This window comes from Aythya fuligula, chromosome 11, assembly GCF_009819795.1.
Source record: "Aythya fuligula isolate bAytFul2 chromosome 11, bAytFul2.pri, whole genome shotgun sequence".
Taxonomy (NCBI): domain Eukaryota; kingdom Metazoa; phylum Chordata; class Aves; order Anseriformes; family Anatidae; genus Aythya; species Aythya fuligula.
In genome coordinates this window covers 20372211-20388114 of record NC_045569.1, presented here as the reverse complement: position 1 = coordinate 20388114, position 15904 = coordinate 20372211, and the positions used below count along the sequence as shown (strand labels likewise).

General features: G+C 42.0%; 2 protein-coding genes across 2 annotated transcripts in view; one reads left to right on the top strand and one right to left on the bottom strand.

Moving 5' to 3' along the window:
• Window positions 1-14: 14 nt before the first annotated feature.
• CALML4 (calmodulin like 4) lies at window positions 15-3510 on the top strand. Its single transcript, XM_032195275.1, has 5 exons — window positions 15-56; window positions 157-187; window positions 1019-1159; window positions 1380-1568; window positions 3288-3510. The coding sequence occupies exons 1-5, from the start codon at window positions 54-56 to the stop codon at window positions 3383-3385; spliced, it is 462 nt and encodes a 153-aa protein (XP_032051166.1). The 5' UTR covers window positions 15-53; the 3' UTR covers window positions 3386-3510.
• A 4522-nt stretch (window positions 3511-8032) lies between these two features.
• PIAS1 (protein inhibitor of activated STAT 1) overlaps window positions 8033-15904 on the bottom strand; it is a 50890-nt gene continuing 43018 nt past the window's right edge. The window contains exons 9-14 of the mRNA XM_032194851.1: window positions 13686-13846; window positions 11967-12097; window positions 11470-11647; window positions 10417-10559; window positions 10055-10092; window positions 8033-8526 (exon numbers count right to left, since the gene is read on the bottom strand). Of these exons, the coding sequence (XP_032050742.1) occupies window positions 8230-8526; window positions 10055-10092; window positions 10417-10559; window positions 11470-11647; window positions 11967-12097; window positions 13686-13846 (948 nt within the window). The 3' untranslated portion in view covers window positions 8033-8229. The remainder of the gene's footprint in view (window positions 8527-10054; window positions 10093-10416; window positions 10560-11469; window positions 11648-11966; window positions 12098-13685; window positions 13847-15904) is intronic.

The following is a 15904-nucleotide window of genomic DNA, read 5'->3' as shown; positions in this document are numbered from 1 at the left end:
AGGCAGCAGCCGCCCGTCCCCACAGCCTGAAACACACGGAAAGACCCAAAATAATGGTGAGCGAGGGTTTGGGCTGGTACAAACCGCACCCCCCTGTGCCCCCCCTTCCAGATTTTAAAGTTGTGGTGCTGTTCTCTCCCTTTTTTCTCGCTGCAGGCAAAATTTCTGTCACAGGATCAAATTAATGGTAAGTACTTTTTTGTATTTTTTTTTTTCACCTACAATCATTTCACCTCTGATCAGAGCAAAGAGGGGTGAGGGGACAAACCCTCGCTGCCAGTCTGGGGCAGCGGGGGCTTGGGGCGAGAAATGGGGACTGGCTTTGGGAAGGGGGCCCCTGCCTCAAGCAGGAAGGGTTTGCTACGAGAAACACGGAAGAGAGCTGGAGTAAGAGTATTACTGCAAGTATTACTGCAAAGCTGTTAAGCTGCGGCTCAGCAACATGGGAGGGGGCAGCTGGGGCCACAGCCCCCATGGGCACCTGGCCCCCACATGGGCACCGAGGATGGGGGTGATGGGGGGGTGTGGAAGAGGCTGGTTTTGGGGTTTTGGGTTCTCCCAGCTCCTCTGCAAACCCCGCTGTGCTTTGCATTACCCCTTCCTTCACCTGGCATTTGAAGGTCCAGCTGTCCACCTGCAGGGCAGCACCGGCAGGGACCGATCCCTGCCTCCAGCTCCCCTCCTGCCCCCAGGAATGGGGAGAAAAACGCTTCCTAATGGTCCTGAACTCGGTTGCAGACCAGCCTCCGCTTTCAGACTTCCCTCATTAGATCGAAGGACCCTAATCAGCTCAGTTAGTTTTAAGCCTGGACTTTTAATTACCCTTGGCAGTATATTCTGGGTCCTTTCCCCCCTCCCTTCAACCTTCCCGTCCTGTATCTCTGTGAAAGGAGACACCGGAGGCAGACACAATATCCCCGCTGGAACCAGACCAACGCCGCCCCGCAGGCAGCAGGAGCAGGGCTGCAGCTCGAGGTAACCTTACATGGCATAACGGCGAGTTTTGGTTTTTAATTAGAGTTCAAGGAATGCTTCTCCCTGTACGACAAGAAACAGAAAGGCAAGATCAAAGCCAGCGACCTGATGGCCGTGATGCGGTGCCTAGGAGCCAGCCCCACGCCAGGGGAGGTGCAGAGGCACCTTCACCTGCACAAAATCGGTGAGTCCAGGGCAGCCGAGGGAATCGAGCTGGGCTACAGCCAGAAAAAAAAAATGATGAGCACATTGAAGTTAAACTATCTGGTCCTGGCAGGGGTTTTTGTTTGGTTGGTTGTTTTTTTGGGGGGGAGGACAGAGGAGGGTGTTAGGGCTGGGTGGGGACTGCAGCACTGAGCCCCTCGTAAAGAATCTGCTCTTTTTTCTTTTTTTTTCCCCCCCAGAGCAAAATGCTGAACTGGATTTCTCCACTTTCCTGAACATAATGTACAGGCAAACGAAGCAGGAGGAGCCTGAGAAGGAAATCCTCACGGCCTTGTCCATGATAGACAGGCAGAAGAGAGGGGTCATCACCGTCTCAGAGCTGAGGGCCAAGCTGACAAACTTGGGAGAAAAGCTCTCTGAGGAAGAAGGTATTTCACCAGACAGAGACGTAGCAGAGACGTAGTGTGTGCTCCTGAGCTGAGAAAAATAGTCCTGCCTGTCTGAAAGCTGCTCCCCTCTGCCAAAATTGGGGCACCAGAAACCCCTACTAGCAGTCTGAGGCAGGCAAGGGGGGAGTTTTACCAGGTTTTACCAAGGTGCTGGGGTTGTGCAGCCCCCGTCAGGCTCCTTGAGGGCCTTCCTGATGGTAAAGGAGATTTGGATTTCATCAGGACAAGGTCTGTCCATCCTGGTGCACCCATCAGCTAAGCCAGCCTTACGGGTGATGTGCCAGCAAGGCACAACGTTGAGCGTTTTCCTCAATTGTTTAACTGGAATAATAGTTTATGCAGCTATTTACATCTGAAAACACTTTCGGAGCTATTATGAGAGCTGAACAAACAGTGAAGACACGGAGGCATTAACCCTAATTAAAGGCATCCCAGCAAGAACCACTATTACACAGAGAAGCTTCGGGAGGCGCGGGGGGGATTTCCCATTACTCTGGGAGTAAATGTGCAGCCCATCCGCCAGCTCCTAACGCAGCACCATAGATCCCACGAAGCAAGCGATGCTTCTTCTCAACAAGAAATTCCCCCTTTGGCTTGACACGCTGAACTCCAGCTTGCTAAGCTGCCATAAATATTTGATGCCAGAGCAGACTCAATTTCATTAGCATCTGCGGCTGTTCAGTAACTACTGGCACATACCTTCATTTACAGGGCTTCCAGAAAAGCTCGCGCTTCGTTTTCCTCTAATGTACTCGTACCAAATGAGAACCGACACGTTTTTCTTCTGTGTTATTTCTCAGTGTTCTGGGAATAATTATTTCCGAATTTATGCCGTTAGAAGCATTCGATTTCCATCAGGATATTCTCTTTGAGAGGATTAGATCTGGAAGCAAGGGATCGTTCCTTACCTTCTGTGTCTGCAGCTCCCCAGAGCGCCTTGCTGGCCCCATATCCCTTTATCCATACACCGATACCTGCCTGCAAGTATTTTCTATGCATAATTCCTCATGTGCTTCTTATTTTACTGACGTTTTACTATTTCATGGGAAAATACCTCTTGGTGGTTTAGTTGTTGCAGAAAGGAACGTTTTAAGTCCAATAACTGACATCACCCCCGAGGCATTCCCAACGCCAGCTCGAGGAGCATCGCTGCTGCCAGGCGGTGACCGCAGTTACCGCTTCTCCAGGAATGGGTTTCAGCTGGAGCCACAGCCAAGAGGGGGATGCTTTGCTTTCAAACACAAAGCTGATATTAGAAGTGGCACACAAATCTACTTAAAGCCGGGCCTGTAATCTATATAAGCACTTAGTTCAGCTAAACTGAATAGGAACAATTTTGTTACTCAAACCCAACAACCCGACCTACCAAGAGTGGTTATACGCTGATTTGGATTCAATCTGTGGATCTTTTCCATGGGGAAGCCTCAGGAACCGATCTTCAGCTGGTGTGACCCAGCAAGAGCTTCATTACCAGCACCACACTTCACAGGAACTCAGAGAAAATGTCTGCTCCAAATTTTTATTAAAAAGTTAGACACTGACACCAAGATCAAATCAAAATCAATTTGAGCTTAAAACTGGCTGGCACCTGCGAGTGATCCTGGAAACTCACTTTGAAAACCTCTTATTTTGAATATTGAAACATCCATTATATGTACCAAATCTCATCTTTGTATTTTCTTTTGTGCTTTCTTTCAGTTGATGACCTGCTAAAAGAGGCTAAGATTGGACCAAATGGAACAATAAGATATGAAGAATTCGCCCACGCCATTTGTATTCCTACAGTCGACTACTGAAATTCAGATTTGATAAGGGCAGGACCTGAAACTTTTTTCATTTTTTCCTCCTTGCTGCTTGGACTCAGGAATCAGCATTTGCCTTTAAGGATCCCCATTCTGCCTTGCGATTGCATTTACACAGGTTCCCACCCCATTTCCAGAGAAGCTCTGCTGCGAAGTGTGAGCTGATATTTAAATAAACGGGATGTAACATTTCCTTGTGTCAAACGTGTCGTGCTTAAAAAAACAACTCTTACTTCAACAAGTGCACTTACGTCCATGGTGTGCCACACAGCTTGGGATTCCCTAGAACAGGAGCAGGTTCCAGCTAACAGCAGGGACACCGTTTCCCTGTAACTGTCCCCACTATGCCCCGTTCATCTCAACACTTGGCCAAAACCTCACCTACCTTGGTGCAGAGCCTCTGGGCACCCCGAGTCCGCCCGCAGGCTGCAGCCTCCTGCCCACCGGAGCTGCTCCAGGGCTTTGGTGCTTCGTAGCAGGGCAAGGGAGCAAGACCCTGGCTCACTTTGAGTGAATACAATTAGCTTATGAAACAAGGAGTTCATTCAGGATGATTTGTTTCCAATATGCATCAAGAGCTAAATTAGAAATGATCCAGCACCGTGCTTAATACTTCTATGTTAACCAGAACAGCTGATTAACAAATCTGTTCATCTGCAGACAAAATAAAAGCTCGGATGTCCCGGGGATTGATCAGCTCAGAATTGCTTCGGATCACCCCAGAACACACCTGTATGGCAGCAGGCTGGTGCTGCCCTCTCAGGCTGGGTAAACACTACCCAAATAAAAGCAGAAAAGCTAGCAAAAGGGAACGGCACTTCACCTGTACTCACAAAACAAAGCAGCATTGTCAGAGCTGGGAGAGCCAAGCCTGAACCACTCCATGCCACAAAACATTTCCAAGCAAAGCATTCCTGCTCAAGAGGCTCCTCTGCAACTCTGAGCTCACAGAAAGCACCCTGCAAACCCCCCCCCCCTTTTTTTTTTTTTTTTTTTTAGAGAACACAACATAGCTGAATGCTTTTTATTACATCTAAAGATTTCTACATAAACAGGTAACATTCAATAGGTAAACCATTTTTTCCAATGCATATAATAAATATTTTCACTTGGTACTTTTATACAAACTGACATTGGTCTACTATACATTTTTAAAAGCCATTTACTGGTTTGGCATGCCGTATGGAAACTAAGAGAAAGTTTTAAGGCAATGAATGACAGATTTAAATTCATGGAATTAATGGTAATTTTAATATTCTGCTTATATACATTTTTCCCTTTGTTAATTAAAACAATTAACAGCAGCACTTTCGGGGACCACCAGCAATTTTCCCTTGTTAGAAATCTAAGCTCTGGTTAAAAAAAAAAAAAAAAAAAGAAAGAAAAACAGTTACACTGACGAAACAAAACCCTTTCTGAAAATATTTAAAGTGTGCTTAAAACCCTGAAATGTTGAACTGCAGCAAAGAATTAACTTCCAGCTTGTTCTCCTCCCAGTCCTTTGCTCTGCGTTAGGAGGCAGCTCCAAGACAGTCCAAGGAAAACCTATCATGCAGCCCGTCCTTGGAAGGCTTACTCAATCCTTGCCTTACTGAATCCTTGCCGTGGAGAGGGATGGGCAAGCCCAAATCGCTATCTCGCCTTTAACTGTGGACGTACCACGGTGTTTGCAATGCACGCTCTAGGTTATAGCTCAGTGTGTTCTGTTCTTCCCAAAGACACACCAATAATGCCCACGAGAGTGATTGAGAGCTGCTTCCACCCTGCTCTTGGAGCAGCAGCATTTCCCCATGCCACGTGTGGATGTACCTACACACATCAGGCACGCGTGTGCGCACCCCAAACCCTTCTAGTGAAGAATTTGAGGACACGAAGCCACCAGCCCAAGGATTACAGGAGCTTTGAAAGCTACAGCAAAGCCAGCAGTACCACGAGCCAGGCACGTGCTGGGTCACCTCGCTGCATCTTCAGTTACTGCAAACTAACGGGGATTAACCTCTGGAGATACATTTGCAGGGAACTTCGAGAACTCAGACTGAGACTTCTACCAAGTAATGTTAACTGTGGTCAGAGGCACAGAGAATTATCAACTATAAAGAACACCTTAGCATGAAGTAGGAAAACTCACAAAGCATATGGGATTAATACCACAAAGGAGGACTTGGGAACACTTCTCCCCCTTCTCTGTAGAGCGATGAGGTTAGAAAATGAGTTTGCAGAGAACTGAGTGGCCTTCCTTCCCTTCGGGGGAACTTGTGAGGAAGTGGAAGACATCATCAGTTGACCTCACTTTCCAAAAACTAACACAGGCAGAAAGGTGCCAGGTTCTGTGTTACCATACGCTTGCCACGATTAATTTTATACGTGAATTAACAGGATTTTAATACCATCGTCAAAACTGACGCAAGCTGTTTTTCAGCTCACCTTGAACAATACAGGCAACGGAAACGTTGTGCAATCATCAGCAAAAGCTCTCCAGAATTTCTCTTAGGTGCTCCAGCAGCTGGGGACACGCACGCTCCCAGTTACCCGGATGGCAGTGGGGAAGGACCGGAGTTACTCCAGATTTACAAAAGGTATCATAGCAAAGCATATGCTCTGAAGTTACCAGGTTAGGATTCATGACTAAAATGTATGAGACATATTCCTAATGTAGGTTTAATCACTTCAAAATCAGACTGAGTTTAAAAAATAAGTATTTCCCATTTTCTATCCTTTTATTTATTTTTTAACTGACATTTAATAAATTATAAAACTGGTGTATGGTGAAATATATATATATATATCAGCCAGATATGTATGAAATACACATGCATGGGAAAAACTATTTAACTCACTTTTAACTCACACACACAGATCTATAAATACATATATACACACACATATACATATAAACACAAACATTTGTTTTCAAAATTCAAGTCAACTATTTAGTGGCAGAGGGATGCTGTAAAAACACTAAAAACAATTTTGATGCCACATAATCATGTGAACCTTTCAAATAACCATACAACTGATCATACAGCAATACCTAATGCTACTTGGATTAAAGTTTTTTTTCTTTTTTTTTTTCTTTTTTTCTTTTTTTTTCTTTTTTAAGTAATGCAAGATTTTGAGACAACTTCATAGGCAAAAGGTGGCCCTTGTCAATGCTCAAAGCAACTAGCTGCAGTTTTGGACATTAAAAATTCAGACAACAATCTGCTATTTTTAGTATTCCTTACTCTCTTTCCTGATAAACTTGTTACCTGCACTTTCAACCAGTTAAAAAAATATTTTTCACACCAGAGGAAATATTTACTCTCTCTGACGTGGACTTTGGGACGCAAGAGAATCACCTCCTTCCCTCCCCCCACTCTTACTTTAAAGAATCTCCTGAAAAACTGCATTCCAGCTATTTACACATTTCTCTCTGTAACAAGAATGGATCAGCCCAAATGATCCACCAGTTCTTAAAAAAAGATTTTCCTATGTCATGCACAACCTAAAAAAAAAAAAAAAAAAAAAAACAGAAAAGAAACCAGGAAGTAAGTGTGGCTCAAAAAGTTCAACATAAACATACTGAAAAACTGGGAAATCAGTAATTGCAAGTCCAAAAAGAGAAAACTGAATATGAAACCCGCTACCCTAAGAGACTTCAATAGGCAGAAATTCATTTAAGTGCAGGGTAGGGCATTTGGGATTAGTTTTTGGTTTAGCAGACTCGCATTGGACACGTAATATCAACGTAATTTTGATGAACGTGAAATCAAGAGACAGTGTACCAAAACCATTACCAGCTGCACAAACCATGCAATAGCGCGTTGGTATTTGTATTTTCTTCCTTTTGTTGAAAAGTTCACTTTTAAGCAGGAATTTGATCTACGGCAGCTAAAAGTAGGTTTTCCCAGACAGAACGAGATAGGCCTCGCTTCAGTAGGCCGCTTATACACGCATGGCTAACTGGAAAGCACAAGCAGTTCCACAAAGTTAAAACTGACACATGCTTAATATTTTGATTAGGATTTTCAGTTATTTTCAAAGGATTTCATAGCAAGTTATTAGAAACAAAAACCTACAGTCAAATATGTCGATGCTTTTAGTCGGGGCTAGATTCTATAAAAAAATTCTGTCTTGTCCCACATAAGCACAGCCAAGTAATTTCTCAGCCTAAGATTTTATTGAGTCTGGCCCTCAAGAATAATTGGTGCACTAATGAGCTTGCAACATGCCTGATTGAAGCATGGAGTTCCAAAAAAATGTCATCTGAACAGAGGGTCACACAGAACCAGAAGTGACAAAACACAGTCCTGAAAGGCTGTCCTGCAAACAGAGGGAATGGTATGGAACAGTCTGGGTAGGGTTTATTCCACTTCAAGCATAATAAAATTCTGCACAAAAAATGAGATGGGGGAATTAGATTCCACCACCACATATAAATGTCTCTAAGAGGCAAAAAAAAAAAAAAAAAAAAATACCCTCCTACACGTTTGAACTTCAAAAGTTCAGTTCCTTTCCCATTTATGTAACTGTGAAGAAAAATAATGCCATTTGTGTCCAAACTAAAGGGGAAAAAAAGTAACTCACATGACAAATGCACAGGTGTAAAATCTTCAGCATCCATAAAATTGAACTGAAGTTCCTTCTTTTTTTTTTTTTTTCCTTTTTGTGTTTTTTTGTTATTTTTACCAGTGAGGCCATTTTAGGTTTATATACAAAAGTAAAACTGAAAATATAGTTTTGTTCTCTGTACATGTAAATTTTTTTCCCTAAAAAAGGAAAAAAACTTGTCTATGTTTCTAACATAAAGTAAAATCAAGCACAAAGACTTCTGCCGACAAGTTCATTTGCTCCAAAAATCAGTCCAATGAAATAATGTCTGGTATGATACCAAAGATAGACGCCGTGTCCGTGCTGCTCCTACTTGCAACTGGATGACCATGACTCTCTCGCAGGCTGTTGGAGGAAACAAGACTGCTGTTACTGCCACTATTGCTACCATTTGTGGCTGGCAGAGAACTGCTTCCTCCTGCATTTAGCTGATCGAGAAACATCTGAGATGAAGTATATGGGAAAAAACGAGAGTGTAAGAGTTCTTGATCATCTGATGCGGAAACTGCCGCAGCTGCAGCAGCAAGAAGGGATGTGTTGTAATGCTGGGGGGGGAAAAACAACATTTTCAAGTTACATTTCAGACACCATAGTTTTGATTCAGACCAGCACAAGAGAATATACTTGTAAGCTACAGCTCTGACAGCTTCTGGATTTCACACCAGCTCGTCTACTCAACCTTTCTGTAAGGTAATTGGACCGATGCAGTGAACTTTTACCTCTGCAGCCCCTGATTTCTGAAGCCAAAGAAAAAATTGGAAATACTGGCATTAGCAAGCATAATCACTAGAAATGTAACAGTACTGCAAGACACCCAAACAGAATTTGTAAGAAGCAGCACTCTTTTACCTCTTCATAAAATTCCTTGTTAGAAAAATTCCCCAAAATTCAAAGAATCATTTTGCCATCCCTTTCCTCCACTCAGAGGTCACCAACCAGAGCTGGTAAAACCATGTGCTAATCACTGCTGGTGGAGGAAAGCATACTTCAGTGAAAAATACATTTAGAAATAGCACATTTAGCTCCATCAGAAGGGAGCAAGGGCTGTCTGAAGTTAATCTCTTTGATAGGCAGCCCCCAAAACGCAAGAACTTCAGCTATCAATAATCAGATTTTAAATGCAATTTACCTGTAAGGTGATTTTACTCTTGGTATTTCACTTATTATCACTTTGATGAAACATCAAGCAGGCTATTTGGCCTTGTTCCCTGACACTCACGCACTGGTATAGTTATGCCAGATTTCTGTAGTACTCATTTCAGAGTAATTCTCATGTCTGTGTTTTTTATTGTATATCAGGATAGTCAAGACAGCTTTTCTGAAATGAAATTCTACTACACAGGCTCTAGTCAGAATTAGCTTTGTTATGGAAGTATCCCTTCTACATTTAATAGGATTCTCCCACCTGAGATGGCAGAACAGGCATGAAGGGATAAAATGGAAGGTGAACTACCCCAGACTCCCCTCTCTTCTTGAAGGCACAGGAGAAAAGCAATCAAATGAGAGGGCTTGCCAACCCAGACTCCCTTTGAGAATGAACCGTTTAGTTCCCAAAACTGGAGGAGAGAGCACCAACAGAGCCTGTTTCAGTAAGCACTTAAAAAAAGTGGCAGAGTGAACAGGCAAATGACCTCAAAAAAAAAAAAAGGAGCTGCCCTGACTCTCAGAATTGTGTAGAGGACTGTCAAGAGTCCCAGTGGTGGGGCCCAGCACTGTCAGGCAGCAAAAGGCCAGACATAAGGTCTGAAAAATTCAGGAGGTGGCTGGTGCATTGTAGAATGATCCTCAGCCATGGCTGAAGGTCCAGCTGCAGATGATTAGCTTAAAACCCTTGAGAAGTGAAGTGTTTACCTATGTTATATCTTATCCTACACCAATAGGGTGGCAATGCTTATGTCTGCTTACAGTTTCTCTGTATATGAAAAAGCTGCAGCCTGCCTGCACTCACAACTGCATCGTCAGTCTGCTCCTTCCTCACCTAAACACTCATGCCAGCAACCCCTTCTCAGAAAAGAAGTCAGAAAAGAAGTCAGAAAAGAAATCTGCTATATGACTTGATTCTCCTCAACTTACCTGATTGTCTCCTGACAGGAAAGGGAAGAAGTCTAAACCTGTAAAGAGCCAAAAAAAAGAAGTTCAGCTTCTTTAAAAAAGCACCTCCCATTTTTTTTTCCACCCTATTTTCAAATGAAATAAATGTAATCAGCATAAAACTTATTACACTTCTTGCAACCTCTGGTAATGAAGAGAGTCTGAAGTCAGGCTTTTAAAACCTTAAGACACTAACCTAAACTTTCTTTTAAAATACCATTTCATCTTCTGTGGGTGTAGAATAGTATTTTGTAGTACTGGATTGTAAAATGACTGTTTACATCCTTTTGTAATGGTATTGCTTAGAGAGCTGTACTTACAGCTATGAACAAACAGAAGCTCACCTTGCAAGTCATAAGGCATAGGTGTCATATGGAATGGATGCCTGTAGTCTTGGATAAGCGACGTGTTGATGTAACTGGTGTCAACAGCTGGAAGGCTTGGTGTTCTTGACACAGGAGATGCTTGATGTGGTAAGTTTAAAATGCTGGAAGAAACGAGGGCTTGTTATGAGTGTAAAATCTAATATTGGCTTTAAGGCTAAAAGTACAGCATCTGAAAGTTTTTACTGCTGTCCCATGCAGGTTATACCTATTCTCAAAATTAACACAAAGTCAACTTTTCAATACACATAATGAACATTGTGAGAGATGTGCAACAACTCCCCTACTAAATCTCAAAGCTTCACTGGAGAGTACCAAGATGCTGCTCCAGCACCTCAGTGAGTCTTGCACCATCTCCAGTGCTCCAGCACCTCAATGAGTCTGCACAATCCCTTAGATTCAGCCTCAATTTTCATCCCTACATGTTTGTGTAAACAGTGTGCTATTAACAGCTTGGCTACTTGTATAATCAGGTTATTCCAGCATTCTTTATCACTATACTACTGGTAGTAATCACTGGCAAAACCCACACTCCCATACCACACCCAAGGTCGTTTCTCATTGCTCTCTCCAGACGTGCTGCTTTTCTGTTTCTCCATAGAACAAAAACACTTTCAAACCCACAAAAACATACTTCTAAGCCACCACCTCTTGCGTGGTTTTATACTCATTTTCACAAATGCAATTAAAAAACTTCACTGTTACACACCTAAAAACTCAGTTACTTTTTCACAACTATAGAAATTTGTATATATTTATCTTTATGTGTTGCACATCCCTTATATATGTAATGTTATAAGTATGATACCTTCTGTTACGTACAACATATGTACCATTCTTGTATTGCAATCTTTTCAGGCTTTCCAAGAAGAGACTGAATTCCTTTGCTATTAACTTCTAACTTAGGATGTAATCTGAATACAGAACTTTCTAGATACAATTACTCTTGAAATTCATCAATGTTTCCATTGTGAATATGTTCTCTCTGCATTGGTCTGCATACTTAATTCTCACCCCTTATTATTCAATGGTGATGCTGGAGATATGGAAGGACAGCTTCTCTTCGCAGATGGTTCTTCCTCCTCTTCATCTGATGAGCTATCAATGGTTAAATCGATCACTTCTACCTTCTTATTTTTATTTGATTGTTGGTGAGAAGACACCTGATGTTCCATGGAAGAGCTTATGCATCCTACACAAAGTCAAACAACATTATTAGCTGTAGCTTTCAGCAACCCTACAATCATCGTAACATCACAATTATGATATGCCTTCATACACAAAGCTTACAACTTAGAATAGAAGACAATATTATATAACATTGCTTATACCTTAGAAGTAACACCAGCCCCAAGCAGGTATTACTCAAGTAATCTTTCCCACAAATGTTTATCAAAAGCTACAAAAAAAAGGGCAAAAATAAGCACCTTGTATCAAAGTTAAAGGAATACCAGCAAGTGCAACGTTCAACAGTCTGACAGTCAGTCTGTATGTCCCAAAACATGACTTACCATCAACTCCATTGTAAGATGTAGTTACTTCCTGCACCTCCTTCTTTGATCTCATAGGAGCCCACGACCCATCCTCCTTAAACTGAATTTCATCGCAGTCTGTACAATACTTCAGGATCTCCATGAACAACCTGTCGATCAAAAATTTTTTATCAGTCCTCAAAAAGAGCTTAGCTCATTTCTAATTCAGTAAATTCACTATCTTTATTATTAGCATAAGTTTGAATAAGTTTTGAAAAAGACTCGAGAACTTTTGTTGTTCTAACCTTTCCTTATCTGATTCCTTAAGAAACTATTGAAAAATAAAAATAAATTTACAATACAAATCTGCACATTCACTTAAACAACAGGTGTAGGATCCTCCAAATCTCAAAACACAGAACCTTCCATTTCCCAAAATGAAGGAAAAATGAAAAATCTCAGTTACTCCTATTTATATTCAACAATATTTAACTGAGGAAGTAATTAAAGCAATCCCTACAGCTGAATATTTCAAGGCTAGTATTTCCTCTTTTTCCTTTTTAAGTGAAAACTTCCTAACAAAGTCTGAGCATGGGAATCTAAACTCAGACTCTTCTCCCTGCTGTGCCTCCTAAAGCGTCTAGGATGCTGGCACAACATCACTCCCAGAGGGAATTCCAGCTTCTGACCAAGACTATTCATGTGGTTCTCGCCTAGCAAAGAGTGTTGCTTTAATTAGTGAGAAAGTTTGCTTTTTCCCAGATTAAAAGATTTTCTAGAAAGAACTTTCTCTCTGGGATTCTGCTGCTACGTCACCTAAATGCCACCATCCACACTGGGCAACACAAGAAGAAATAAGGATGATACTGTTTGAATTATTTACTGTTAGCCTCTATTGGTATAGGCTGTAAAGCCAGAAGAAGGAACCCTACAGTTCCTTGATCCAAAGCAGAGGACATGTAAGCTCAGGGCTCCCTGAATCTAAAGCAGCCTGTGGAAGCCTTAAATGTCTCCAAAAAGGCTTGTGGGTGGTTTTCAGTTTTGTTTTGTTTTCTTTTATTTATTCTTTTCCATAAAACATTCATACATAGTTCTCCAAGATACTCTACCTGTTCTCCTCCTTTATCACACTCCAGAAAAAAGGCTCCTGTCTAAGGAATCAAACTGCAAACCCAGGAATTCTTATCCAGCATTTCTTCATAGAGACTGATATTTGTTTCCTAATGTTCTGCAGGTAGCCAGTAGGAGGGAATCAATCTCTGTCACTTTCTCTATATAGCAACCCCTCAAGTGTGAAATCGTATGTACGTCCTGGGGGCAAGGTGGCAGTATCAATTTGATCTAACATGAATGTCTTATCAATTGGCAGATCTGTGCAGTTGCCCCATTTAAAAAAAGGGAAAAAAAAAAAAAATGGAATTGGAATGTGCTGTTTTCACCTAGAAATCCAGAAATATGGAATGTTAAAAAGAATAACTGTCCTTTAGGCACAATAGCTCAGAAAGTCTACCTGGGATTGAAAAGAACACCTTTCATTGCTATTAATTATAACGGTCTGACCACCACAATTCTTCCAGAACACTGAATGAAGATGCAACTCGTTAATAGTTCCTAACAGCAGGGAAATTAAAAGACGAGGTAGCTTAAAGCAGCTCATAGCCAGATAACCAGGACTGCAGAGCAACATATTCTGTACTGCACAAACGCAGTAACACAAGTGTAAGTTATACCCTTCGTTTTGGTTTAAGCTGTACTTACCCATCAATAATGAGATGTTCGTAGGGAGCCTTCTTGTCACAGACAGGGCAAACCCAAGTTGGTTTCTTTTCGTTCATTTGGATATACAAAGTGGCATCAAAGCATTGCAGGTGCGAACAAGTCAAGGCCCTACACGGTATAGTTAGCCGCATTTTACCAAGCTTTAAGAGAAAAAAAAACAACAAGATTGCATCATTTTGTCATTAAATTAACAAGCAGGGCTTTTCTGTCTTCTGTCTGAATAGATACAGGGACAGGATGAATTCTACTTGAGAAGGAACTCACAAATTTAAGTTTCAATTAGAACAAATGCCATAGTACATTACTCCCTCCTTCCTCATATGTAGGTTTGATTGTCAACACAAATGTTACTAAAAATCAAATTTTTAACTACATTTGATCGAGGAAACTGAGGACTACATCCTCCATACTCCCCTCATCAACATGCAGAGCCCACCAACCATCTGTAGCATACCAGTGTCCTGGACAAACCACAAAAAACAGTTCTCTGTGATTGTTAGTGTTGTAAAATCTGGTGAACATGGGTCAGTCCTCTCCTATTCATTCATAGTTGACAATTGACAAAGTGTGCATTCAAACTGCTGTCCACCTTGCATCCATCAGGGCACTGCTATAATTACTTACTCGACTTTACACTCAGAAGCAAGCATACAGAAATGCATTTGCAGTGTTACAGCTCATTTCCTGGTACTTTTCTCTGTTATTTTCACTGCCTTCTCCAAGGAGCTGTCAGAAAGTGACTACTCACAAAATAAGTCACACCTGTTAACTCTTAAGAAGCTATTTTATACGTCCTCCCCTGTGCTAAACACCACTGCTATGCATACACTTGAGTTACCCTGAAAGTTTGCTGCCCTTTTTCTGATGTAAAATACAAACGGCTGACTATCCCCTACCACACATTACATCTTTTCAACTTTATAAAGTGTCTGCAAATGTTAGTGGAAGATGATATAGGAGAAAACAAGTTCTAAATAAGCCTTCAGATGGGGAGCACCCTTCCTTCGTGTTTGTAGAAGAGCAGGAGGGCAGCAGGGGTCTGCAGGCCAGCAGAGCTTCCTGAAGCTTACTACAGAAAGCACAGCTGGGTGCTTACACAGAGCAGACAAACACAGGAGTGGTACCCACAGGAGGTGTCCAGACTGAATTTAGGAACAGGAATATCTTGACTTGGATTAGATTGATCAATGATAAATCAATGATAACCCAAACCAAACACTGACATATGATTACAACGAATGCAAAATTGATTAGGCAGTGAAAGTCCTCTCTCATTAATCAGATTTATTATTTTTATTTTTTCTCCCCAAAAAACAGGCAGCTGTTTGCTGGTGAAGTGCTTATGCTGCAGTTAAGGAAGGACTTTAACTGACCTCACTAAAACTAAGAAGTAGGAACATCTAAACAGGACTTTCCCCTCGGTGGGGAAAAAAACAAAAACACAAAAAAGAGATTTATTAAGAACTATTTATACCAAGGATTTTGAAGTTATATGTAATTGATCAAAATACACGATTACTTGATTTGAAAACCTTCAGCCAACTGCAGCAGCAGCTAGGAGGAGGAACTGTTTTTGGTTTGGCCTAAGCAAGCGATGTGGTCATGCATACTGATTATGAGCAATACAAGACGGGTGCCACAGGATGGCACTCAATCTCAGAATATCAAAAAACTAAAAACAATATCAAGAACAAAGGCTCTTCTCACAGCCCACTACTTCCTCCATGATGCACTTTTTATTTTTTTCTTTTTGCATCTCCTGTAAGCAGAAACCCCTCCACCCTGTTCTCAGCAAACTCAGCTCAGCTACAAGATCTCGCTTGTTTTTCTTCCCCCCCTGGCTTTCAGTCACTGTCACAAAACTTGCCACCAGATGGGAGGGGAGCAGAGAACTCCCTGGGGAGTCTGCAGTAACGGTGCTGGAGAGCTCAGGCAGCAGGAGGTGCTGGATGCGCCATGTGGTTGGCACCCCCTCCCCCAAAATCCATGACCAAGCACATTATTTCTATCACATAATCAACCCCCGACAAAGCAAGGCCCCCTGATCCATGTCTGTTATGGATTCTTATCTCCCAGATGGCAGGTCAATGGCTCATTTGTCTTTTGGGCACAAAACGAGTCTCCTAGCTCAGCAAGGAGCAAGAGTGAGGGTAGGGGAGATAAAACCTGGATGCTTCGGTGCGATGCAAAAGAAAAGC

Bases quoted from the DNA above. Each gene is read 5' to 3' on its own strand.
- CALML4 (XM_032195275.1), top strand. The intron at 188-1,018 runs GTAAGTACTTTT...GTTTTTAATTAG, and splicing joins GTCACAGGATCAAATTAATG to AGTTCAAGGAATGCTTCTCC. The intron at 1,160-1,379 runs GTGAGTCCAGGG...TTTCCCCCCCAG, and splicing joins CCTTCACCTGCACAAAATCG to AGCAAAATGCTGAACTGGAT.